This window comes from Hemicordylus capensis, chromosome 2 (genome assembly GCF_027244095.1).
Source record: "Hemicordylus capensis ecotype Gifberg chromosome 2, rHemCap1.1.pri, whole genome shotgun sequence".
Taxonomy (NCBI): Eukaryota; Metazoa; Chordata; class Lepidosauria; order Squamata; family Cordylidae; genus Hemicordylus; species Hemicordylus capensis.
Window position 1 is genome coordinate 184,324,241 of NC_069658.1, and position 27,064 is coordinate 184,351,304.

The window sequence follows — 27,064 nt, forward strand, 5'->3', positions numbered from 1 at the left end:
ATATATATTAAGAATAGTGTCCCAGAGAGATCACCAAGAATGCCTTGATTCACAGCAAGCATCTCTCCTCTTCACCTCCAGCTACCATACTAGAGGTGATATGCCCTCACCTCTTGCCTGTTGGCTCCCCAGCGGCATCTGGTGAGCCACTGTGTGAAACAGGAGGCTAGACTAGATGGGCCTCCTTGGGCCTGATCCAGCAGGGCTGTTCTTATGTCCTTAACAGGGCTGCCCAGGACTCAGCACCTCTCATTTTAGTCAGAGCAGGTGGAATGAGCTCAGACATCCTACTTGCTTGCCCACACCCACAGCAGCACCCCACCCCACCCCACCCCACACACTGGCCCCCTTCTACACCAACTTGCACTGGAAGGCAAGTCTCTGGGGAAGCCATGAGGCCCACCTCAAATTTCCCCCTCACACGCATCAAAACTCACCGTGACCTGGAAGGGGCTGTTGGGGATATGCTCTCCTCCAAAGCGCACACATATGACATATTTGCCTGGCTGGGGTGCTGTGTAGAAGATGTCGAAGGTGCCGTCCTCGTTCTCCACCACGTCCACGTCCACCTCCGTGCCATCTGGCGTGCACACTGTGCAAGTCACCTTGCCTTTCCCGGCAGCCTTGGCATCCACAGTGATCACCGTCTCCTCTCCGATCTGGATCGTGGGGCCAATGCCGGCTCCTGACAGAAAGGAGGAGATGGGGAATGGAGAACTTCAACCCGACCCCCTCCCCAGCCCCTCTTCCCCCCCACCATCATGCACAGCAGGGAGGGTCTCTCAGTTTGTTAAATGGTGTCCTCCGTCTCCTACACCAGCCCTGATTACCACCCAACTTCCCACCTGATACCAGGGCCATTTGAGACAAAGGAGCTTGCAGTATCACAGGCGAGGGTCTGCATGTGTCAGCGGGCACCTTTAAAATGCAGTGCTCTTCGGTGGACTGTTCACATTCAGCTGTGAGCAGCACACAACTAAGTCACCAAAGGTCAGTTCACACTTTGTGGCAGCACATGTGCTGCATGAACCTTATTTAGTTTATATACCGTCCTTCCTAAAGTGGCTCAGGGTAGTTTACATTAGAATCAAAACACATAACAAAACAATGAAATCTTTTTAAAAAATGTTTGAACTAGATTAAAAGTAAGATTACAGGTCATTAAAAGCAAAGCTAAAGAGATGGGTCTAGAAGATTCTCCTGTTCGTGGGACGATTCAGTCACTACTGGAGTAACGATGACAGAAAAGACTCCAGATGTGTCCCCTGTTGCTTATAGTGCTCTGAACAGCAGCCAATTATTTAATTTTAAGCGGGGGCGGGGGAGACATTTTAAACTGAGTGAAGACCAAACATCACCACTACAGGATGGGGCCATCACTCAGTGGTAGAGCATCTGCTTCAATGGAGAAGGTCCCAGGTTCAATCCCTGGCAGCATCTCCAGGTAGGGCTGGGAGAGACTCCTGCCTGAAACCCTGGAGAGTCACTGCCAGTCAGTATAGACCAGGAATTCTCAACGTTGGGTCCCCAGATGTTATCGGACTTCAACTCCCACAATCCCCAGGCCCAGTGGCCTTTGGTTGGGGATTATGGGAGTTGAAGTCCAGTAACATCTGGGGACCCAACGTTGAGAATCACTGGTGTAGACAGTCCTGAGCTAGACGAACCAAGGGTCTGATTTGGTACAAGGCAGCTCCCTCCGTTTACCCCCTCCAGTGAACCCAAGGGCTTGGTCCGTCACCCCAAGAAGCTCTGGAAGAATTCTTCCCTTAGGCACTTCACTGGCTCTCTTCCATTTGGCCCATACAGATGAAGCAATAGCCGAGGTGCATATGGAAAGAGCTCCAACAGAGCTGCCGCCGATGTTTGTATTGGGGAGAGGGGGTTAAGGGCTTCATCAGTTTGCATGGGGCGGGGGAAGCAGCTATAATACCCAAGGAGCCTCCATGGGATCAGGGGCAAGGCTGAGGGCCAGACTGAGTGACCCAGTCCTGTTGCAAAGGCTGGGAGCCAGCACAGATCCCAACCAGTAGTATCTCATACGAGCCCCAACCCACCTGTTAGACAAAAGGGACAAAAGCAAGATGGAGTTCCAGCCACCAATGCTACGATTAAAGCCCAGTAGCAGGAGAACTAATGTTTAAAAAGCAAGGGATGTGCCAAGGCAGAAGACTGTCTTCAGAAGAGCTAGTTCCCACAGGAAAAACGTCCTATGTCTCAATTAAAAGGATGGGAGCTCTACGTTATGAGGCCTGAGCATGTCTCCACTAGAGAAACTGCTTTAAAAACAAATCCCTCTTCAAAAGGAGCCTGAGGACTGGAGAGAGGTGTGAGAGTGGGGTTGGGGGCACCAATGGATCTCCAACAGTGAGTTCTCAGCACCCTCAGCCTACAATTTCCAAGACACTTTGGTTTCCAATCCTACATTGCGGCTCCTCCAAAGAGATAAGCTCCCATTGATATGCTCTTCAAAAGTTTGCTTGTGCCTATTCAGGGTTTTGGTCTGCAGTCATGGGCTGTATAAATCTGTGGCTTCAGACAACTGACATCCACCCTTCCCCGCCCCAAGGCACCACCAGACCTGGCCTTTGGCTAAAAGGCACAGCCTTCAAGACAGCAAGAAGTTCAGCCAAGTCAGGACTCTTGTAAGGGCTTGCGGCCCCAGTTGAGAAAGGGGCCCCATGATCAGGAGGACATATATGTTTACGAACTGGGTCCTTTAATTCTGACTGCAGAAACAGATCTGGGGAAAATCTTGCCTGGTGAGCATTTTAAAGTGGAGATATGCAGATAAGCACCTGGTAGATTGGCCTATACAACCCATGGGTCTTCATCTCATGCCAAGGGATGCAACAGCAGGAGAGAGAGGGCATGCCTTCATCTCTTGTCTGTGGGCTTCCCAAGGCACCTAGATGGGCTGTTCTTAAAGAGGGCATTCTTCTCGTATTCTACACACACACGGAGCAGGGGGACCCAGCTGCCCTGAAGAAGGCACCAAGTTTCTCATTTGTTTCCTTCACTGAAATAGCTTAACGTGATCACCATATTAGCACATGCAGCCAGTGGAGTGTGCTCCTGAACTAGGGGACTTCTATATCTAGGGAAGCGGAAACGGGACTCTTTCAAGGTTTAGGTGGCCACTCAAGCCACCACCATGCTTGCAATATCCTTGTCTCAAGGAAAAGAGCCTTCCCCATGGGGTCAAGAGGCATGCACAGTTCCCATCCATTCCTGATTACAAGCTCACAACCCCACCAGCCACTGTGCAAGCCCAACCCAGAAAGAGAGGAGGCTTGGAGAGGGAGGAAAGGATTATCCTTGGGGAAAGGGAAGGGTGGGTAGGTGGGAAGTACCACAATAGCCATGCTGCTTTCCCAGCATTTAAATCCACCTCCTCGCTTTGGAATGTTTTGGAAGAACTCTTTTCTGTCTCTGAAGTAGAGAGACTTAACCAAACCTTGCCTTACTAGGCAAAGATGTTCAGCAAGGGAGGCTCCATAGCTCATCTCTGCCTGAGAGAGGGGTTCCAGGTTTCTGTTAGTTAGATCTGAGAATTACCTCTGGCCAAAATCCAGAGTGCCAGACAGGGTGAGCAGATAGTACTGGGACAGATGAACCTACGGTCTAAATCAAGCCTTTGTGTCTGCCACTTAAAAGCCTGTATTTCCCCAAGACAATGGAAGCTGGTTGCTACAAGTCATTCTGTACCTATCCATCTCTTCTCTAGAGAGCTTATCTACATGGTGCCACTGAAGCCAAGTCTTTAGCCAACGTTGCAAATTTCAAAGTCAACTGAAAGTTTTAAATTTCTTGTTTTTGTTTTTAAACTAATGTTTTAGTTGTGTTTTTATCCTGTTGTAAACTGCCCAGAGACATAAGTTTTGGGCAGTATAAAAATGTTTTTTTTTTTAAAATAAGAGTTAGCGGCTTGATCATGAGGCTTAAGGGCATGCTTGTTCAGCTTGAAGCTAGTTCATCCTGGTGTGTTGCCGCAGTATAGAATGAAGATGCTCTTCCTTAACAGAGCTTGTGTCAGTGATGCAAGCATACGGCTTCGAGAGAGCCTTACCTTCTTAGGAAGGAGAGCTGGTTTTATGCTAGTGAGCATTTGGATGGGCAGCTATAGGTCAGTACTGTCTCCTGCAAGATATTCCCCCCTAGGGGACAAGGCTGGGGTTCAGCGGTAGAGTATCTGCTTTGCATGCAAAAGGTCCCCGGTTCAAACCCTGGCATCTCCAGACAAGGCTAGGAGTGACTCCTGCTTGAAACCCTGGAGAGCCCATGCCAGTCAATGCAGACAGTACTGCGCTAGATGGACCAACAATAGTCTGACTCCGTAGAGGGCAGCTTCCTATGTTCTCTGTCAAGTTAGATAATAAGCCGGTTGACATTGGAGACAAACCAGTTTGGCACCAGTTGTGATGGCCCCAGTTTTCGCACGAGTCAAGCCAGTTCTAGAGACATCCCGGACGAGAACACGTGGGCTCCTCTCCCTCGGCCACCTCTCCCACTCCAGTCTTACGCAGAGGTGGAGTCTAATGCAGGTGTGGGACCATGCAAGGGAAAGGATGCAGCGCGAGCAAGGCAAGGCATACGGGGGAAAGCCATGAGCAAGCTGCTTACCTAGCCCATGACCTCCAATCGACACTGAGGTGAGAGGGCAAAGAGCAAGGGTAATCAGAGTGAGACCAGAATCACACAGAACAGTGCACAATTAAAAAAAAAACACACGAGACACACGCAACATGGCATTCCCCTCCCCACCGTGGGTGAGCAGTGTGGCCGGAGGTGCCCGGCATAAGCAGTCCATGTGGCGGGGGGCGTGGCATGGTTTCAGCGTGGCCCGCCCACCCTCTGGCAACCCCGGGATCTCTGCCTGGAGCTCTCTCACCTGTCACTGTGCACTTGCTGGCATCGCCCGTGGGCAGCGCACGGATGCGGTAGGGCGAGTAGGGGATCTCGTCCCCGCCATACTTGATGAGGATGGTGTAGCGGCCCGTCATGTCTGGAACGTACGACACCGTGTAGGTGCCGTCTTGGTTGTCACGGATTGTGGCTTTCTTGGGCTTGCCGTCGGGATCCTGGCAAGAGACACGCAGCCCCGGGCGGGGTGCAGAAGGAAGGTCAGCAAGTTGGCTCAGAGTCCGTCAAGGCCAAGCAAACCTAGGCAGCTAACTCAGGGATTCTACTCAAAGTGTTTGAAAGGGATGCATTCAACTACACCATAAAGAGAAACATTGCTTCTGTTTGTGTGAACTGCTTTGAAGACCTCTGTGGAAAAGCAGTAAATATAAAGGCTCACAGTAGTCCCATTCTAGCAAGTCATATTGGGGTAAACAGGGTTCTACAATAGCATCAGGTGACCTGTACAAAAAACTGGATCTCTCTCTCTCTTTTTTTTTAAAGCCAACTTCAGCTTATAGCCGACCAATGCTACAGACTTGATTTTAAAAGCCGGTAGAGAAATCTACCATCTCACCGCAGTTGGATACTCAGAAACAGAGGCAGAATCTCACCCGTCGGTTGCCTCTCAGAGAGTCCACGTAGAGGGGCAGCAGCTGCAGAAATTCTGAGCGACTCAAAGCAGCTACTTCACAGATGCCTCTGATCTGAGTCCAACTAACTCCCATACCAGAGGACAAGGTGGCAAGAATGGCATCCTCCAAGGCCACGGTGCCATCATGGGCACAGCAGAGATCTGCCTCTCCAAGTGACACCTCAAAGCAGACAGGCTTGCTCACCTGCTCTACAAGACAGCCACCCCTTCTGAATGCCTGCCCTCCCTCAAATGCCCCAGCATGGATGCCACTCACCGTGATCTGAACAGCCAGCAGGCCCTCACCAGCATCCTTGGCATCAATGGTAAACTCCACTGGCAGACTGGCTGGCACACCTGTTGTGTTCAGACCTGGGCCACTGGCCTTCACCTTGCTGGCATCATGGGTAGGCAGAACCTTGACTTTGAATGGGCTGGGGAGAGACACAGACACAGAGAGAGAAAGAGAGACATATTAGTGCCATGCTGGTGCAGTCAGAGATAAGATGCCCAAAGACTGAGCTTGCAGTCCCAAGATGTAGCCCAGATTCACTCCAGGGGTCACTTATTCACAGAAGTGGGAGCTGTAGGCTGCTAGCGGACCACGTTGAGGATCCAAGTCCTCTGTATAGGCAGCCAGGCTGCAGGAGGACCTCAGCTGAGTCAAGGCAGTCCTTTGGACTGAGCACCTTTCTGCACTTAGCTGAGCTATTCTTTTAAGATCTGTGTACTGTCCAACCCCCCGCCCCGCAACACACACACACAATCACTTGAGTTCTGCACTCCTTTTGCTCCAATCCTATCCAGCCAGTCCACATCCAGGTCAAGTAACATTGTGGCAGGTTAGCCACTGTTAACCCTTAACGGGGCTTGTGGCACAGCTTTACATGACCAGGGCACTTTCCAGATTAGCTCCTCAAAGGCACCGAAATGCTTCCGTTCAGGCAAATCGCATTTGAAACGTAAACAGCAGAGGCAGCAGTCTTGCAGAAACGAACAACCCGAAAAAACAGGAACCTTTTTACACTGGGTACACGATGTCATAGTACTATGTCGCAGCGATTAAATTCGAAACAAGACATCAGAAATGTGAACGGCACCCTGCTGTCAGCATAGGGACTGCGGTGTCACAACACAGGAAGTGTGGAAGCACACTTCTTCAGAGATCCGCCGTGACTCCGTTGCAGGGTGTAATCTGGGAAGTGCCCGTAGCCTGCTTTCAAGCAAATTGGATTCAATTATAAAGATTAGCACACATTCTAGAACATCCAGCCTGCCTGACAATGTTCTGTGTAGTTTATTCCTGCTGGTTCTGAGTCTGATTAAATGTTGTCCAACTTTTGCTTTTTGCACAGGCTTTTCTTCAAGAGCCCAGAAACCCAACCCTTTAGATTTTTTTCTGGCAAGTGTTACCGTTGTGGAATAAGGAATAGCATGAGGCTTGAGACTGTGCCTATTCCTTTTACGGCAACAGAAGGCCCCTGCCCCAGTGCGTGATTAGAGTATCTGGCTAGCCTTTAGGCCAGGGATTCTCAACCTTGGTTCCCCGGATGTTATTGGACTTCAACTCCCATAATCCCCAGCCCCAATGGCCTCTGGTTGGGGATTATGGGAGTTGAAGTCCATCAACATCTGGGGACCCAAGGTTTGAGAGGCTGTCAACTCTTCGGACATCCCCACTTCCCCCTATTTTTATGTTTCTGGAGTCACAAGGAGTAGAGTTTGCTTGTGAATGCCGAGGCTCAACATGAAGAGCATCTGTCCCATGCCGGCTTAATACACCACCACCTACCACCTCCCACCCCACACCAGTCACCCCACATCCCATACCTGCGAGGCACTTCCTCATCGCCGTAGTGCACAGCAATGCTGTAGGGGCCCTCCCGGCTTGGCACGTAGCTTGCTGTCTGCGTTCCATCTGCGTTGTCCACAATATCGACAGGCTCCACTAGCCCTGCAGGAAGAAGTCACACAACGGGTGAGGGAAGAGCCGAGTGCCAGAGGTCACCACCTGTGCAGCGGGGTAGGGGGCCCGCTTACCTTTGGGGCCCTGGACTTTGACCTGGAGAGGTGCCACACCTGCCTTGCTGGTGTCCACGGTGAAGGACTGGGGCACGTTGGCTCTGACAACACCTGGAGTCAGGCCAGGACCAGAGCATTTAACCTTGGATGAATCTACAACGTCGCTTACTGGCACTTTGAAAGGGCTCCCTGTGGAATTAAAAAAACCACCACCACATTTGAGCCCACAGACCAGGATGGGGCAAGGACAGTTTTCACCCACCTAGTAAATTTTATTTCCCCCAATTATTTCAGGGGGGAGGTTTTCCAATGGAATCCTAACCAGGAAGGTCAATTTCTAATCCAGCTGTCTGCTTAGTCTTTTAAGGGCGAGTGGAATGGCACAGCAGGGAAACAACTTGACTAGCAAGCCAGAGGTTGCCGGTTCAAATCCCTGCTGGTATGTTCCCCAGACTATGGGAAACTCCTATAACGGGCAGCAGTGATGATGGCAATGGTAAACCCCTCCTGTATTCTACCAAAGACAACCACAGGACTTTGTGGCCGCCAAGAGGAGTCGAGTCAACACTGACTTGGTGGCACACTAACTAACTAACTAACTATATATTCATTCAGAAGTGCCAATTCAAAGCATGTCAGCTTGTACTTGCTACATAGGGACAGTAGTCATCCCCACGTTGGTCACTGCTAGTTTAGCCGTACAGCAGTCAACACAGGTAACCCAAGTTCAGTTGGAGGAGGAGGGTGAGGAAGTGGGCTACACAGTTCCCAGTCTTGCTAGTCACACCCCTTTGCCTTCCAGCTTCTGGGAGGTCGGAGGAGACGAGCTGCTGATGTGCATCAAGAAGATGGACCGAGTTGGGCCAGCTAGCTTGGCATGTACATCTCAGCCAGGAGTCCCCAACCTGTGGCACTCCATGGGAGTCGCAGTTCAGTAATATCTGGAGTACCACAGATTGAGAATCCTTCATCTAGGCCGAAGACTCCCATCCAGCTAAAAAAACCCAAAAACCACACCCTGCATTTTAGGCACTATTAGTTGGGCCTAATAAAGACAGTTTCATTTGCTCTTAAAGCAAAATAAATGCTTGCCTGCACAGGGAGTCATTTCCACCTCTTAGTGCCTACTCCTCCTCCTTTCCTTGAAACTCAAGATCTAAAAGCAGCCATTAGATACAGCATTAACCATGTCTAGGCCGGGGAGGGGGAGCGGGAGAGGACACCCTTGCACCAGCAAATGCATCAGCTCAGCTGCCGCACTCTGCACTGCAACCACGATCACCACCCTCCAGTCTCCCACCATTACTCCACTCCAGCCCCGCACCTGGCACTTGGTGGCCACCATAAGTGACGTTGAGGTTGTAGGTGCCCGGTTCATAGGGGATGTACTCCACAGAGCAGCTGCCATCCTTGTTGTCCGTGCAGGACATCTTCGCTTCAGAGGGACCTTCCACGGCTAGGCCCAACCCACCCGTGCCAGCACCCCTGCAGGGGAAGGCAACAGTTTAGTCTCGCACTCTCAAATTGCACACTGCTCTGTGTCAACGGGAAGAATCCCCACGGATTTCTGCATGAAGTTGAACAAGGAGAGGTTTCTGCTTGGGCAAGGGGAACTAGGTTTCAGTGAGACCTGTGCAGGGCTAGGTCTGCTTCAACCGGACACAGAGAGCTGCCTCATGCAGAGTCAGACTACTGATCCACCTAGCTCAGGACCACCTGGAGTGACTGGCAGCAGTTCTCCAGGGCTTGAGGAACAAGTTGTCCCCAGCCCCCTATGGGGCTAGACCAGGGGTTGAACCTGGGGCCTTCTGCCTGCTCTGCCACCAAGCGACAGGCCCTTCCTAATCTTGGGTGGCTTACATTCTGCGAGCCCATGAGTTGTTAAAAAAAAAAAAAATCCACAAGGCAAGCATACACACTCAAGATCCAACACTTGAGGCAGAATTAGAGTGTAAAATGGATGCAGAAGACACACTCTTCACTTGGGGTGGGTGGGGAGCGGTATCTCTGGTCCAGGCCCACCTACTCCAGTTCTTCACAGAACTCCTAGCAGCCAGTGAATGCTAGGTGGCTGGCTGGCAAGTGCACTCTTGACTACTTCCTGCCTACTGGGTTAGGGAAATCCCTGGGGGGCCGGGCATGGAGGCTGTATACCCAAGACCAAGACGGCAAGGGGAGGGGCAAACCTGTACAGCACAGGAGAGACGGAGGGCCTTTGTGGATCCGTCCCCTAGCATGAGACCATTCCTGCACAACCCTCCTACCACAATTGAATTACCTGGTCTCCACAGTGAATTTGTTGGGCTTGTTGGTGGTTCCACTCTGGATACCAGGACCATGCACCCTGACCCTTGTGGGGTCACATCCTTCTGTTACTGGCACACGGAAGGGGCTACTGGGAACAGGGCTGCCATCATAGGTCACATCAACAGAGTGGACACCTGAAAGAAGGCCAGAAGAGGCATGAGCAGAGCAGGGCGAGCAGCATGGAGCCTAGCACCCCCGCTGGCTTACTCCCAGCTCTTCCAAACACAAGACCTCAGCTAAAAACTCAAGTTAGCTTCCAGTTTACACCTGTACTCTGTGAAAGCCACTTGTTTCCCAGTTTCCGCAATGGGTCGTGTAAGAAAGAGACCATTCCTGCACATCTAATGTTACCGCTTGCATGCTTGAGGCCTGGCTCAACCAGCCCACACACATTTTGGTACAGTGGGCAGAGAGCCAGTGGAAATACCCCAGCCTCTCACAGTGGCAGGCCAAATTCACTGCCCTTTTAAATGGTATCTTAATCTATTACCCGAGACCAGCTACCTCCCTCTGCCTCACAATAGGGCTGATCCTTGCCCAGGTTTAAATATCATCGCAAGCTCAAGAACAACTTGACCGATACAGGCTAAGTGGAACTTCTCTATTGGGCTCTGCCATCATTTCTGTAGTGGATACAGAGGAACCTTCTCCTCTCCCAAAGAGAGAGGCCCACAAGACAAGCCTTCAGAAGACAGGCTCTTCCACCTCTTCCACTAGCATGCACCTGAGCAGGCAACCCCACCCTCTACCTTGAGCAGCCCTTCCCCCACTAGACCGTACCATCTTCATAAGGCGTGTACTCCACGTTGTAGGTACCGTCTCCATTATCATGCACATAGCTCTCTGTCAGGTTTCCTGAGGGATTGGACACTCTTGTTTTGATATGAGGACCTCCGGCTTTTGTCAAGGTTCGTGCATCCACATTGAACTCTGTAGTGGCCTCACGGAACACACCTGGTGAGAAGCAGCAGCATCAGAAGCCATGCAGTGGGAAGAGTTCTCCTCCAAAGCTCTTCCCTTCCAGACTTGCCCAGGGCCACAACTTCACCCCCTCCCCCCCACATCCTACCTTAGGAATACCCAAGCTCTCCCAACAGCATCAAGCACGGTCTTGCAAGCGCTGCTTGACTTTACAAACACAGTGCCAAAATCCAGTGCGACACCAGCATGAACCCACCCACCCCACCCCACCCTCTTCATCCCCAAGGTTGGAGATTGCCTATGGAGCTGCAGGTCAAGGACACCCCGAGTGCAGGACTGTGTCAAGCCCATATGCTGCAACTACAGGATCTAATCCAGGCTGCTCAACTTCAGCCCTCCAACTGTTTCTGGACTACAACTCCCATAATGCCCAGCCACAGCAGTCAATAGCCAGGAATTGTGGGAATTGTAGGCCAACATCTGCAGGAGGGGCAAAGTTGAGCAGCCCTGATCTTTATTTATTTTTACATTTCTATACTGCCTTTCGTTAAAAAACAACCCCAAGGCGGTTTACAAAAATTAAAACATACAATAAAAAAGCAATAAAAAACATCAAGCTAAAAACATATAAAAACAGCCATAAAAACAATACAACAGTCTACGGGTTAGATTTGTCCCGTATCCTTGTGCCAGTCTTATCCCTTCTTCTCAGCCTATACCCTCATGGTGAAGGGGCAGGATCATGCAAAGAGTTAAGAGGTGCACTGTAAGCCAGTGTATGCTGTTCTGCAAGCACAGGAGTCATGCAGAGAACAGTACTGGGTGTAGAGCATAGTAGGCCTGTGTAGCTATTTGGCTCTAAATGGCCAAAGCCAACTATGTGCACACTCCCCAACCCAGACCCCATGTGAAAGCAGCGGTTTCTCCTCTGCTCAGCTGCATGCAGAACAGGCCTGTGCATGGCACTAGGAAGGGTGCTTAGAGAAGCAGAGCCAGGGCAAGTCAGTCACATCTCAGAAGGCACACAGAGTGCTGGGAAGTGTAGTCCTTCCCCAGCATTTTCCACATGGGGAGACTACCCTTCCCAGATGTCAGCGCAGCTAGTCATGGCTCTGGGTCTCTTTAAGCACCCTCCCTGGTGGTGCGCAGGCACTACTCTGCATGCATCTGAGCAGTGGGAACAGCTGCTTCCATGTGGGACAAGCAGGGGTGTGTGCGCACACATGCATCCAGTTTTGGCCATTTAGAGCCAAGCCACAGCACAGGTGCCAAGTTCAGTTTCATGAGAATCTCAGCTCTTAAGCGTTTGTAGCCCTCATGGTTGTGAAGAGATGCTTGAAAGTGTGCAGGCAGTGCCTGGTGAGATCTCAGAAGCCAGAGGTTCCAGATCTTCCTTGGTCACAGGGCATGGGGAGTCTGTTCCCTGCACAGCTCTTTGTCCCTTCCCAGATACAGAATTCTCCCAAATGCAGAATTAGGCATGAGGGAGTAGTGCCAACGTGTTTGAGTTCTGCAACCTGTGTGAGTCAGACCTTGGTACATTTGGAGTCTCTGAAATACACACACACACACACACACACACACACACACACACACACACACACACACTCTTACTTTAGGCTGTCCTCAGCACTGTCTCCCCAACATTTGCTGTTCATGTCCACACAGGCACCCATCCTCACCTTTGCCTTCTACTCCAGGTCCATACACTTTTACCCCAGATGTGTCCACAGCAGGTTCCACACTGAGCTTGCTGGGGAAGTTGGGCACAGGCTGCCCGCCGTACTTGATCGTGATGGTGTAGACGCCCGGGCAGAGAGGGATATAGGTGATGGTGTAAGTGCCGTCACCATTGTCCCGCACGTGGACCTCGGCCTGGGTGCCGCTTTCCGAGATGATCTCGATGGTGAGCTCTGCACTCCCTGCGCTGGAGCAGTCCACACTGAACTCCCCGGCCTGGCCCACGGTGGCGTGTTCCAGTCCCGGGCCGGAACACTTCACTTTGGACGGGTCAAAGCCCGGAGACACCTGGGCTTTGAAGGGAGAGCCTGGCACATGGGTGTCCGCAAAGAGGATGTTGATGTTGTATTCGCCAGGCTCTGTGGGCAGGTAGGAGACTGAGCAAGTGCCGTCTCCGTTGTCCAAGCACTCTATCTTGGCCTCGCAAGGGCCCTCCACAGTCAGGCCAAGGCCTCCATTCCCAGCCCCCTTGGTATCTATGGTGAAGGGGGCAGGGGAGCCAGCCGAGCCACCCTTCAGGCCTGGCCCATAGGCCTTCACCTGTGGGGGGGGGGAAAGAATCCTCTCAGAAGTGTGTGCAAACCAAGGCCCATACACAGGATCATTCCTTTCTACCCGGCTTTTCACATTAGCTGAATAAGTCCCTTCGGAGCAAGCGATTTTACCACACCCAAACAGAGAAGTGCTCCATGAACGGCAGGATGCTCCCCCCCCCCATACTGTACAGGTCAGACAACTCGACCAAACGAGGTGCACCTCCTCCTCGACCATCTACTGTGGCTCTTGTGGAGCAGAGTATTTCAGAGGGTCACCAATGCAAAGAGATTTGCTGCTAAGGACCCCGGCTACACTTGAGTACCTTAAGTGGCGCAGTGGGGAAATGCTTGACTAGCAAGCCAGCGGTTGCTGGTTCGAATCCCCACTGGTACTACATCGGGCAGCAGCGATACAGGAAGATGCCGAAAGGCATCATCTCACACTGCGCGGGAGGAGGCAATGGTAAACCCCTCCTGTATTCTACCAAAAGGAAACCACAGGGCTCTGTGGGCGCCAGGAGTCGAAGTCGACTTGAAGGCACACTTTACCTTTACCCCTGCTACAAATTTATTAGGAGACCAGCTCTTCTCTTCCAGGAGTCAGGAGGGCACTCAGGATTTTGTGGGGCTCCGCAACTTTGCCCAAGCAAAGTGCCTGAGAGCCAGATAGGAACGCGTAGATGTATTCTATGTCAACTATCTGCTCTCAGATCAGGAGGAGGAAGTAACAAAGCTGCTAAGTTTTGTGAGGCAGCTAAGAATGCTAGACAAGAGATGGTAAACCAGATTATGTAAACTGGTAACTGCTGATTAGGATGAGATAATATTCGATCTCTGTATATATTACTATTATAGCATATGTGTATTATTATGTATGCCTTAAATTTTGGTCTATGACCGTAAACAAACATGACTGACTGAACACCTCTTTTCTCAGAGAACATGCAAAGCTTACTCCAGAACCTAGAGCATGTTTTCCCTTTCTGCTAGGCCCTACTTTCCTTCTGCTTACAGGTAACTTCCCATCTAGCATTTCTATAGGCCCCACCCTAGAACCCCTTGCCTGGTCTAGGTTTGCCAATGGCTTGAGTTTTGCCCCCAAGACATTGTACCGCCTTGTTGGCAAACAGGATGGGAAAGATTATACGTATCAGGGAAAAAAGAAATTATGTGTAATTTTATTGTCAGAAGAGACGGGCCATTTGGATAGCCATTCTGCACATGCTCAGAGGCAGTGTCACCACATTGATGGCTTCTTGTTAGAAAGGGAAATAATTCTTTATGTGCTCTAGGCCAGGGATTCTCAGTGTTGGGTCCCCAGATGTTATTGGACTTCAACCCCCATAATCCCCAACCAAAGGCCTCTGGGGCTGGGGTTTATGAAAGCTGAAGTCCAATAACATCTGGGGACCCAGCATTGAGAATCCCTGCTCTAGGTAGCTGCCCAATCTGCTAGAGCTTTGGTACATTATTTTATTTATCTATCCAACATTTATATTCCTCTCTTCCTCCAACGAGCCCAGAGCGGTGTACTACATACTTGAGTTTCTCTTTCACAACAACCCTGTGAAGTAGGTTAGGCTGAGAGAGAAGTGACTGGCCCAGGGTCACCCAGCTAGTTTCATGGCTGAATGGGGATTTGAACTCTGGTCTCCCCGGTCCTAGTCCAGCACTCTAACCACTACACCACGCTGGCTGCCCTCTCCTTCTGACCCAGTCTCATACCTCCACACCACAGAAGAGACACAGCCAAGAGAATTCCACCCCATTGCCTGCACCAGCCAGGCAACTCCTACCTTAGATGGGTTGGTGGGGGGCACAGCCTCCACAGGGAAGGGGCTGCCTGGAACCGGCACTCCATCATAGGTCACATCTACCTCGTAGGGCCCCTCCTCACGGGGGATGAACTTCACCACACTGTTGTCAGGGCTGAGGCCGGGCTCCACTTTACAAGGCACCGGTTTGCTGGAGGGGCCTGTGATCTTGGCAGCCACCTTGCCTTGGCCACCAGCCCCCTTGGATTTGACGGTGAACTCCTGGTCTTTACCTACTTCTACCTCTGCAAGAAAAGTTGGAGTTGGGTCTTAATATAAACCAGAGTCTGCAGACTAATAGGAGCCAACCCTCCCCCCTCCTCAAAACCTTGGGAGCTTCCAGGACAAAGATAGCTGCTCGGGGAGGCAGAGTAGGTCACAAAATGGCAGCTTGGGGAGGTGGAACTGGTGGCAGGATGACAGTCAACACAAAAGTTTACCCCCACAAGACGACTTTGACATCAAAACCCCTGAATTCCCAGAGAATTTTTGTGCAGGACGGGATAGAACAGAAGTAGGAAAGGCAGCTTAGTGGGTGAAGAAACTGGAAAGAAGTTAACGCGAGAGGCGGGAGTGAAAGGGGTACCTCTCCCTCTGCCCGCTTGGACGGTCTAGTGACCGCCGAGAAAGGTACAGGGAGGTGGGAGACTTCTGCACTTGTAGGCTTGGTTATAGCCGCTAGTGGGCTGCTGGAGGGCGGGAATAGAGAGCCAGGAGCCCTTACGCCCCGTGGAAACTCCAGTTTCGTTCGCCCCCTTGGAACACAAACGTTTAAGACGTTTAAAACGTTTAAGACCCTCCCTACATGCTCCAGTCCATACAACAGGGGAACAAACAGAGAAGCAGGGGGATGGGAGACAGGGGTGGAGGGAGGATCTTTTTTTTAAAGTATATATATTAACGAACAGGAACGGAAGAGGAATTGGGGAGTAATGGAGGACACAGACAAAGTACAACGGAGAGATACAATAACCTGACCAGAGAAGGAAGGAAAACTTGCCAGGAGCAACGCAGGACTATAAGGACCGGGGTGGGGTTATCCCCATCGGGCTCTAAAGGCTTTCTATTAGTATTTTACATAGTCCTGCCCAGGAGCACGTGACGAGGATAACCCAATGAGATGCCTTGACTGCAGCAACCGAGAACATACTGATCAGGCAAGAGAATTTTAAGAGATGCAGCCATGCTCCCGTTTAGTCAACCAATAGATTTGCAGGCTGGGAAGGAAGGAAGCGAGGGAGGGTGGAGCAAGCCCAAATGCCTAGAGAGCTACTTCAGACATGCCTGGGAGCTACCAGTAGTTCCCAAGCTACCAAAGGCCCACCCCAAAACAAGACACCTTCTTCCACCCAAAACAGTGTTCACTGGGCAAGAAATCCCACCTACAAGTTCTGAATCCGGCCCTGTACAGAGGACCTTAAGAACCAGAGCGAACTGCCATTGTATTCCTACATAGCCGTTTTGCAATTTACACCACCACATCCTAAAACCTGGAGAAGGCGACAAGACTGGGTGATGGTTTAAGCTGTGGGGAGGGACCGACATTGGCATGATGAATGTTTCCTGAACACACAAAGGTCTTGGAGTCCTTCCAATCACTTGGCCTTGGCTGGTCTCCAGGAAGAGAAAGGTTTTTGTGAACAGCCACTGGAGACACAGCTGAAGAAGTCTCTGGACTATAACAAGTTAAGTTTTCCTTCATAGTTTTATCCCATAGAGCCTTGGAACTGTAGCTCTTGAAAGGAGCAAGGGAATTTTGTAGTCAGCACTTGAGGGTGGCGAAATTCCTAGGGTTCTTGTTGGGACAGGGAGACAACAGTTTAAAAGCTTGTTTATGTTGGCAACATGGACAGACTCTCTGGGATTGTCAAACTGCCTTACCAGGGCTGCAACTTCAAGCAAGCACAAGGGCGGTGGAGAATGGTAAGCATTGTTGTCGAATTCAGGTTTCTCAGAGTATCAGAACTTAAACACTCAGCTGCCACTGCAAGCTAGTTTGTGCATCCCTTCCTCCTAGATGTGGAGGATTTACCAACACTCATTAACAGATGCACCCCTCTTCCACCAGCCAATGAAGTGGAGATACAGTAAGAGTGTATGGGTGTGTGTGGGGATGACCAGCCATCACAGGCCGAGGCTAGTTCTAATAGATGTAAGAGTGGGGGTGGGAGGAGAGCGAAGGGTCCTCATGCCATCCGTTTCCTACAGTGCTAGACTGGTTCCCAAGGATCCCTGCTTTCACTAGAAAAAGTTTATATTCTAAGACTGGGTGCTGGAAAGGAAGCATTCAAGTGTGTGGATGATACCCAATGAATCTCACAGATTCAAGCAGTTAGGGATAGGACTTCAACACCTCTACATTTCTGTGTTCTGCAGAGTTGTGGCATCTGCACAACTCTGAACTGGAGGGGGGCGGGTGATGTTTAGCCATCTGAGTTGCAGCTTGTCTGAGCTTCCCAGGGACCATCTGGTCCAGACAGAATGCTGGCCCAGGTGAATACCACTGCCACTTTGTGCCAGTCATGTGCGGTTTGAAGTAAGAGGCTGGCCATCACGTCCAAGAGAGCTTTGGAGTCCTTAATACAGAACATCTTGAAAGCATGAAGGATGTCCTAGATCAGCTTTTTAAAAAGAGAGCATTAAAATAGTGCAGCTAGAGTTGAATTTAGCAAGCCTTTGTTAAAGTGAGTATTTAAGTCAGTCAATTGCCACCTAATCTGTACCCAGTCTAGAATAGTTATTTCTAATGCAGTTCCTGAACCTTACCGTACAAGATTAAGCCTGAAACCAAGGCCTAGTAGGGGGCCAAAGTTAGTGTAACACACTATCCCTAATTTAGCCCCCCTACTAGGCCTTGGTTTCAGGTTTAATCTCATAAGGCAGTCCTTCATGGCATGAAAGGGCCGCCGCAGATTAAACCTGACAAGTTTCTAGTACCAATGGTGGCTAAAGAGTATTACTGTACACCAGAGCATGCCAGAGTGTCTCCAGAGCCAAAGAGAATTTTCAGTGGGTTTCCCAGTGGTTTCCTAGAGGCCAGTGCTGCACATAGTTTCAGCCTGCCCACCCCCTTACTAGCAAACACAGTTATGAAGATAAGTGCTGGCCACAGGCCTGTTTGTAGGCCACCGAAATACATACTGTCACCAAGTCCGGAAATCTTTATCTTGCCGAGATCTAAGGTGGGTGCCACAGCCACATTGAATGGGCTTTTGGGAATGTGGTCTCCTCCATATGTTACATTCACACCAATGTTACCCTGAAAGAGAGTCGAGAACCACTATTGCCATGTGCGACCTAAAGGAATCACTTAAGTAACATCTAATCAGCAACAGCATGCTCCTGTTGCTTTGCAAGGTGACAGCCAGACATGTCTGTAGCATTGACCAGTTTGAGATCTAGTTCTCATCGAGACCGTAAGCCAAGCCTGTGCCTCAGCTGGACCACTTTAGACTGAAGTGGGGGCTCCCAACCTGAGGTCCCCAAATGTTGGGACTACAACTCCCGAAGGCCACTGGGGCTGGGAATGAGGCGAGCTGCAGTCCAACAACATCTGGAGACTCCAGGTTGGGAACCCCTCTGCTATTAAAATCCTCTGCTCCGAGTATAGCTGAGAAAAGGCTAGAATAGGCCCAAACCATTCAAATTTAACTAGAACCTCCCTGTTCTCTTAAAGCTGCTTCAGTTCTTGTTAGTAAGTACCAAACACCCCAAATCCTAGCCTGTTTGATGCATTCTAGAAGAGCAAGCTGGGCAGCAGTCAGCTACTGATCAAGAGGTTGTGCTTCGGCTATGGGGCAATGATAGCACCCTTGAGAAGTCTACCTGTCCCCCCCTCCCCTCACTTACCTGCTGCACAGGGGTGTATTTGACAGTGTAGGTGTTGTCATGGTGATCGATTATTTCAGCATCTCGTACAGCATCTCCTTTGGCTGGGCCAGTATACTGAACATCTAGCTTGGCCTTGCCAGCTGCCTTGGTGTTGACTGTGAAGTAGGTTGGTTTGCCAATTTCCACACCTGTTGGGAGAGTGTGTGGATGTTAGGAAGGTCCGAGGACCCCCCACATTCCTAGACCTTATCATTCTCTCCCTCCTACAGGAAAGGACCACAGCTCAGGGAAAGCATCTGATTTGCACACAGATGGTTCCAGGTTCAATCCATGGCTGGGAACCTGAAATGTTCTAGAGCTGCTGCCACTAGTCAGTGTAGACGCAGGGCTGCTCAACTTTGGTCCTCCTGCAGATGTTGGCCTACAGCTCCCATAATCCCTGGCTATTGGCCATGGTGGCTGGGGATTATGGGAGTTGTAGTCCAAAAACAGCAGGGGGGGCAAAGTTGAGCAGCCCTGGTGTAGACCACCCCAAGCTAGATGGACCAGTGGTCTAATTTGGCACAAGGGAGCTTCCTATGTGATCATCTCCCCCAAGGCTTCTTTGCATTGTACCATTTTGGCTACATTTAAGTTCTTTACAACTCTGTGGAAATTCACCCAGTCACCTCTTATTTTTGTCAACTGCCTTGGTCTGGGAACGGCGCAGCTGCCCATTTTGAAGATCCTGTACTCTCAGTCTCCTCAGTCTTTCCGACAGAATGATCAGGCTTTGCTTCCAGAAGAGTGAGAGTCATTTTCAGAGGACACAACATTCCCTGGGAAGATGCCTGCTTCTAGCTATGGATGGAGTATGACCTACGACAGGCTTGAACACCACAAGGCCTGCAAGCCGGTTGCAGCCTCCTTCCTATTGTGGCAGTTCCCGAGGGTGGGTGGGGGGAATTCCAGATACCTATCTGCAGCCTTTAATGTATCTGTGACCTACACAGGCCTGTAAGCGGGGGTGGGGGTGGACAGGAACACATTGCTCTTCATCTCTGGATTCAGAGATGGTGGCATTGCTGTTGCCTATGCCAAGCTTTAAAAGAGCACAACCCCCCCCCTTTTCTGCCCAACTACTAAAGTTACAGGTGACTTCTGGTTGGAAGCTTGGCTAGCCCTGCTTCAAGCTCTATTGCTCCTAGACCCCATCCACACCTCTAATCCCAACCCACGCCTGCTTACAGGATGCCCCAACTCACCACTCCTGTTGAGGCCAGGTCCCTCAGCCTTAACCTTGCTGGCATCGTGTGAGGGATCCACTTTGATTCTGATGGGACTTGTGGGGGTGGCCTGCAGGTGGACAAGAGGGGAGAATGGGTCACTTGCACCCCTACCTGGTCCCCTGCTTCCACAGCCACCACCCTGAAGAGAAGCCTCACCTGGTCAGCAAACAGCACCATGATTGTGTAGCTGCCAGCACCACGGGGGGTGTACTTTACTGTGAAGGTGTCATTATCATTTCGAATGATGTCAAAATCGATGTCTGCCTCAGCTGGGCCCACAACACCTGGTGCACACTTGATGCCAATACTCACATCACCTTTGACAAAGAAGAGAACAAGGTTCATATGATGCCTGAGCAAGTGGGACCATTTCCTTTATAAAAAAAAAAGAGGTACTACCTAGCTTACTACTACTACTACTACTACTACTACTACTACTACAGCAGCCTGCCCAGGGGTTCAGCAGGTCCCTGAAGGCAATAGAAAGTTAAGTCTGACACGCCATTACCAATTCTGTTTCTTCTTAGGGAAGAGGCATTCACACAATACAACAATGTAAAGAGCAGTCTTGGAGTCCAAACACACAATGGGAGAACCTTTTCAGTGCCAGTTTCCTTCTATTCCATCTACTCTACAGTTTAATCCTTTTGCACCTCACTATCTGACCACAAACACACCTATAGAAGACTAAAATAAAACAACTGCAGGGGAAGGGAGAAGTGTACCGACATCAGCAGCCAACAGCAAAGGATTGGGGGGCGGGGTGAGAGGCAGAGGTCAGAGCTGGTCTTGTGGTAGCAAGCATGACTTGTCCCCTTAGCTAAGCAGGGCCTGCCCTGGCTGCATATGAAAGGGAGACTAGAAGTGTGAGCACTGTCAGATATTCCCCCTCAGGGGATGGAGCCGTTCTGGGAAGAGCAGAAGGTTCCAAGTTCCCTCCCTGGCAGCATCTCCAAGATAGGGCTGAGAGAGATTCCTGCCTGCAACCTTGGAGAAGCCGCTGCTAGTCTGTGTAGACTATACTGAGCTAGATAGACCTATTGTCTAACTCAGTATATGGCGGCTTCCTATGTTCCTATGTCTTAGCCCCATTGTCAGTTCATTTGTGTAGCTTGTCCCCAAGGCAAGCACTGGGCAGCATCAATACAATGGCTTGATGCTCATCCCCTCACCCACCACAAGATCTTTTGCTGTTGGTTGCTGATCCTTGTCTTTGCTTATAGACTACAAGGTCCAGTGTACATTTGTCACCACAGATGATGCTAAAAGTACCTAGAGTCTCTTGCACAGCTGTGCATGTGGATTGCTCTGACGATTAGAGAGAACTGTCATGGGTTCCCTAAAGAATTCTTGGGGTGTAGTTGGCAGAACTGCTGAGAAATCTTGAACTGCAACTCCTGCCTGAAGTTGAGCTCTTAGGATTGTGTGGCAAGAGCAAGTGAATCAACATATGGCTTTTCTCAGTGCTTCCTTATCCTTAATGAAGCATTTTTGTTTGGCACGATGCACAAATTGAGCAGTCAGAATTATGTCTGCTCTGCCTGTGGAGACCACAGCACCTAGAGCAGTCCGGCACCTGTGAGCCATGGTTTACTTGGAATTTTGGAAGATTTAGCGTGTTTTGGGTGGCTTCCAACTGGGTCAGTGACGAGGTGAGCGGCTTCTGCCATCCTCCTGGTTTTCCTCCCCACAGCACAGTGTGAGGAGCATAGGCCAGAATGCCAGACTGCCGAAATCCTAAAGGGACAAGTTCCCAAGCATAGACTAGGCAATCTGCAATAGCTGTTGGGATACAAAAGGCTTTGCTGAACGGGGCAAACAGATCCGCCTTCCACTTCTCTAAACCGAGTAAGCAGGCAGCCATCGGCACACAGTGAAACAGGCAAGGCTGTGCAGATGAGAAAGCGAACAGATGAGCTTGTCTCCCACCGGAACAGTCTTTTGACAGTCTCCACAAGTACCCTTCTAGATTAGAAAGTTTATCTCATCCTAACAGTAGTCAGCCAGATGTCCATGAAAAGACTCAGAGAGCAAAAGGATGCTGCCCTCATGCTCCATATCCGTGCCTGTAGCGGAAGCACCTGGTCTCTGTCCCCAGCAAAATGGAATCCCCATGTTCTAATAGGCCATTAGTTATCTTTCAGAGCCACCCAAGGAATATTCTACGATAGAGGAAGGACCCAAATCACAAGGAATCTGTTCGCCACGCCAGGGAGCTAGGCTGAACCCCAGCATCTTCCTCGACACCTAACTAAACTCTCCTACAAGTTTGTTTTGCTTCCCTATGCATCGTTATAGCCGGAGCGGAGTGGGGCGGGGGGGGGGGGGAGGAGGAGAGAAGAAGATTGTTAGTCCACCAGGTCACAGTAGCAAAGCTACTTCCACCTGCTCCCTTCCAGCTGTCCTGAACTGCATCACCATTCCAAGCCGAGACCAAGTTCTAGCTGCTACTGGGAGCCACACCCAAGAACTGAACGGAAAAGCAGTCCTTCCACATGGCCTAGAGAAAGAAGAGGCCTTACCCTGTCCAGCTTCTGCACAGTCTACGGTAAAGTAGGTTGGCTCATGAGCTTTCAAACCAGTCTTTGCCACACCAGGACCATAGACCTTCACCTTGTTGGGGTGACTGCCAGCTCCAATGTTCACCTAGAGAAGGAGGAGACAGAAATGCTATTGGTTGAGGCACTTGGGGAGACTGAACACAGGGCAAGATGCATCTCTGCCAGAACTGGAAATGGTGGAAGCAGCTGATGGAACAGGAAAGGGAAGAAGTGCTCCCCTAGGCTTTGGGTCCTAGAGAGATCCGAAGAGGATTGACGAGCGCTTTTATTGTAGTAGAACTGCATGATGCACTCTACCTCCGAGAGGCATGTTAGAGATCACAGTCACTAAGGTTCAGAATGAGGTGGGGGTGCGGAGAAGCAGGAGAAGGGAAAGTTGAGGCCTGTGGCCTCTGTAACAGTAGGAGCCCATGCACAAGCACAGACCACACCAGCACCACCAGTCTGTTGACGAGAGGTGTGTGAGGCCATTGGAAGGAATTGCATTCAGCTACCGAATCGGGCTGGGAAAATGCGATCCCTTCACCTGCAACCGGAACCCACTTAATCCAGAAGTCTCCTTCCTAGTTGTGCATAACAGCTTTGCTTCTGAACCCCCACCCCAGCACCCACAGAGCATACTGAATTAAGCCCTCTAGCTTTTATTCTTGCAAGTGAAGGGATTTGGGAGACATGCTGGGGAAAGAACAAGATATCGTTCGTTCTCCTCTTCCTACCCAGCCACCAGCCTCTGCGCTTGCTGCTGCACTTACCCTGAAGGGACTGTTCGGGATGTTGACACCTCCCCAGGACACCATGGCAGTGTGCTTCACTGGCTTCTTGGGCAGATAGGAGCAGCTGTAGGTGCCATTTCCATTGTCTTTCACAGAAACATTCACAGGAGATCCTTCCGAGTCCTGACATGCAGAGACCAATGTGAGACCAGCCTGCTGCCTGCTCCTCAGCCAGCATGGCAGGGCATCCCAGCCCCTGGAGGATCCCCCACATTCTTTGGAGAGTGGCATTCCTTCTCTCCCGACTACCAAGCCTCACCTGGACTTGCACCTTGAGGGGTGCTTTCCCACCGTTCTTAGCATCCACAGTGAACTCTGCTGGCTTGTTGACTGCAACCCCAGTCTTCTCTAAGCCTGGGCCATGAGCCTTCACCTGGAAAGGAGTTGGGGGAAAGGCTGTGTGAGCAGCAGAGCAAATCCCACTCTAAAAAGGTCCACTGCAAACCACACAAGTCCAGCCAGCTGAAGGGCCCAGGAGGAAGGACCTCAGCTTCCACTTGAGGCAGCAGATGCCTCGCGAAGAGCCCGTTTTGCCTTGGGTTGGAGTCCAGAGGCAAAGCTTTGGTGGCAAGCTCGGAATGGCGTGTAGGAAGGAGCCTGTGAAAAGGGCTATTTGAAGCCATTTCAGCCCATTTGAATTTGGGGAGAGAACTAAGGGGTAAAGAGGAAAATGGATTGGGGTGGGAGAACCACCAGGTTTGGGAAAGAGTAGTCTGCATATAGGCCTCTCCTCCCATTTCTGCTCATACCCCAAAGTCCCAGTTAACCCTCCCCCTAGTCATGAGCCTTCACAACTCCCAGCTAATTTATAACCATGAGGGCTAGAACCTTTAATCTGAAGGCTGGTTTTCCAAGAAAAAGAGCAGAGTTTCTGCTCTGTCTGGTGCACGCAGATGCATGTGGCCTTGGCAAGCTCTTCTGTAACCCAGGCCAGCCAGTGTTGCCATTCCTTAGTTTTGCCTCTCCCCAACAGCTCCACACAAGCAGCTGCCGGGTCCCCCTGCTCAACAGGGCCTGGAAGTTACCTTCTCTGGATAGAAGTCCTTGGGAGCAGCTTTGATCTCTGCCATGAAAGGGCTAAGCTTGATATCTTCATTGTTGCAGAGAACGTGGACGGCATACTCGCCGGGCTCCTGGGGCCAGTAGCGCACGTCACAGGAGCCGTCACCCTTGTCATCGCACTCAATCTTCGCCTGCGAGGGGCCCTCCACTGAGAAGCCTGAGGGGTCAAGGACGATGACAGAGGACGCAAACACAAATGTGTTTAGAACTGGGGACCAAAGTGGGATGCGTACATGCAAACACGTTACAAGAGCGAGTCCCAGCCAAGGGACGAATCACACACATAGCCAAGTCTGCTTTGGCTCAGTCTGATCCAGACCAGTGTTTCTCAACCACCGGTCCGTGGACCAGTGCCGGTCCGCAACGTGTTGGGTACCGTTCCGTGAGGCGTCACTAATAAAAATCACTCCGCCCCAAAAAACAATTTCGGGCTGGCGGGAGCTCTCCGGAGCTCATTTCCAGGATAACGTTCATTTCTCTTCCTTGAAATGAACATTATCCAGCAGAGAGGGCTGCCTGGAAATCAGCTCCGGAGAGCTGCCAGAAATTGGTTTGGGGTGTGTGTGCGCTTGGGGGTGGGGTTTGGGGCGAGGGGGGCAACCCCCTTACTAACTGCTGGTCCGGGAAACTGCACACAAATAACGTACCAGCCCATGACTCCAAAAACGCTGAGAAACACCGATTCAGACTACTACATCCACAAAGGTTCTCAGGGTGGCATACAATATACACACATTAAAGCCTTCTGTTGTCTTGGCTAGTAGCATCTGACTCGTGAAACCACCAAAAGCCTACCTAAATGAGCGGGGCAGGGCAGGTTTGTGAAGGTGCCGCTCTAGCAGAGAGCTACTCGCCCAACCTCAGAAGCTGGGACACTTGGAAGAGCCTCTCATCCTCAGACAGAGGACTATAGCAAAGAGGCATTCAAGGACCCCGGATCCAAACTGTCTGCAGCATGAAAGGGCAGAACCAGCACTGCGAGTTGTGCTTGGACACTAAACTGGAAGGCAGTGTGGCTCCTACAGAACAGGGGAGAGACGTGTCCAGGCCCCGCTCAGTCCTGCCACGACATTCCTGGCCTAACATTTTAACCAAAGCTGGCCCCATACAGAGGGTAACAAGGATGCAGTCTAATGGAGGACAAATCCCCATTTTTCAGGAAAAGGGTGCAGCTGGTAGAACAGACAAAGCCAGCAACCACATAGTCTGGTTACTGACAGGACAGCTGCTGTTCCAAAGGAGCCTCTGTTCCGTTTCTCCCCTTGCACTATCATGGAACACTGGCTGGTGCGCTCCCAACCCCACCCTGGTCTTGCCTCTTTCCCTTCTACTGCCACAACCCTGCATTTTAAACTTCCATGAAGTATGGGCAGCCAGAATATCAGGGCTGACCCTTGCTCTCACTTCAGCTACTCAAGAATAACCAAGGGAGGATCAGGTGTGGCGGTCACTCTGATGTTCCTTGCACTCCCCATCTGTGCACTTCACCTACAATGAGGTGAACGAACAGCCGAACACTCAGCCACGATGCTAAGCGAAACTGCCATGTTCAGAACAATGGCAGCCCTTTCCTCCATGATGGCCTTTTGAGCCATCAAAGCCCAGACCACTATCGCATCACACAATTGTGACTCCATTCTGTTAGCTAGCTATGCATTGCAGACACCATTCCTGCTCAAAGACAATCATGGTCATCTTCCCGCTTACCTAGTGTGCCAACATCATCCCCAATGGCCTCCACCACAAAGTCAGCCGACTTGCCCACGACGCCTCCTTCCAGGCCAGGTCCCCAGGCTCGCACCTTCTGGTTCGTGCATTCCGTCCCCACCTTTACCTCAAACGGGCTGAAGCAGAAAAGAATGTTTACACTTGGCTTCCGCCATTGGCCAAGCGAACAGTTCACGAGGGGAGAGAATTTGCCTGCCCAGATTTGCTCCACCACCACTACTTGTGCAGGTCCACACACAAGAAATCTTCCTCTAGACATAGAGCTGGGGAAACTGCTCCGTGGGCCTCAAGTAGCCAATATTTCACAGCCAGCCCTCACATAATCTCTTGAGACAGCCACTCCTGGGTTAACAGCTGGTGCCCGCAACACCCTGGCGAGGCAGATGCCTCTGGGAAGAAGTTCTTATCCCCTTGCCCCAGTAAGAGCTCCCAGCATGACATCTTGGAGGAATATGTTCTTGTTGCTCCAGGAACAGACAGGAGGAGTGCCATTAACTCTCTGTTGGGGATGCTCTTGCTTAGTGGTTCTTAATGTGGGGTCCACCAGATGTTGCCGAACTATAGCTCCCAGCATGCCCAGCCACAATATATTGTGGCTGGGGATGCTGGGAGTTGTAGTTCAGCAATTGTTGTAAACCACCCAGAGACTTGCATTTTGGGAAGTATAAATAAACAAACAAACCACTGCTCTAGCTCAAGAGTTTCCTGCATCATACGGGGTGGAGTAGATGGTCCACAAGCCCCCCTCTGACTCAGATTCTATTACTTGGACTACTCCCACAGATGTTCTCTATTCCGAGCCCTGCAGCCAAGACCATCAAGCTGAATGTTGGGTGCAAGCCCTATAAGCAGCAAAGGAGGGATTCAAGACCTATTCCTAGTTGACAATGCTTCCTTGAGCATGTGTGTGCGCCTCCTAACCCCTCCCCTATTAGAAGGGAGCAAAGCCTTCCCACTACCCATGG

General features: G+C 50.9%; 1 protein-coding gene across 4 annotated transcripts in view; it reads right to left on the bottom strand.

The window, feature by feature from the left end:
• Positions 1-27,064, bottom strand: part of FLNA (filamin A) — a 90,108-nt gene that overhangs the window by 23,856 nt on the left and 39,188 nt on the right. For 2 of the 4 annotated variants that reach the window (XM_053292821.1, XM_053292825.1), the window contains exons 12-31: positions 26,079-26,215; positions 24,335-24,528; positions 23,569-23,682; positions 23,289-23,432; positions 22,498-22,621; positions 20,132-20,292; positions 19,952-20,042; positions 18,726-18,895; positions 18,018-18,135; positions 14,859-15,121; positions 12,469-13,066; positions 10,646-10,819; positions 9,837-9,999; positions 8,883-9,043; positions 7,577-7,747; positions 7,367-7,490; positions 5,814-5,970; positions 4,892-5,081; positions 4,624-4,647; positions 438-685 (exon numbers count right to left, since the gene is read on the bottom strand). In XM_053292821.1, the coding sequence (XP_053148796.1) occupies positions 438-685; positions 4,624-4,647; positions 4,892-5,081; positions 5,814-5,970; positions 7,367-7,490; positions 7,577-7,747; positions 8,883-9,043; positions 9,837-9,999; positions 10,646-10,819; positions 12,469-13,066; positions 14,859-15,121; positions 18,018-18,135; positions 18,726-18,895; positions 19,952-20,042; positions 20,132-20,292; positions 22,498-22,621; positions 23,289-23,432; positions 23,569-23,682; positions 24,335-24,528; positions 26,079-26,215 (3,526 nt within the window). The remainder of the gene's footprint in view (positions 1-437; positions 686-4,623; positions 4,648-4,891; positions 5,082-5,813; positions 5,971-7,366; positions 7,491-7,576; positions 7,748-8,882; positions 9,044-9,836; positions 10,000-10,645; positions 10,820-12,468; positions 13,067-14,858; positions 15,122-18,017; positions 18,136-18,725; positions 18,896-19,951; positions 20,043-20,131; positions 20,293-22,497; positions 22,622-23,288; positions 23,433-23,568; positions 23,683-24,334; positions 24,529-26,078; positions 26,216-27,064) is intronic. The other 2 variants (XM_053292824.1, XM_053292823.1) reach the window with 1 other exon arrangement.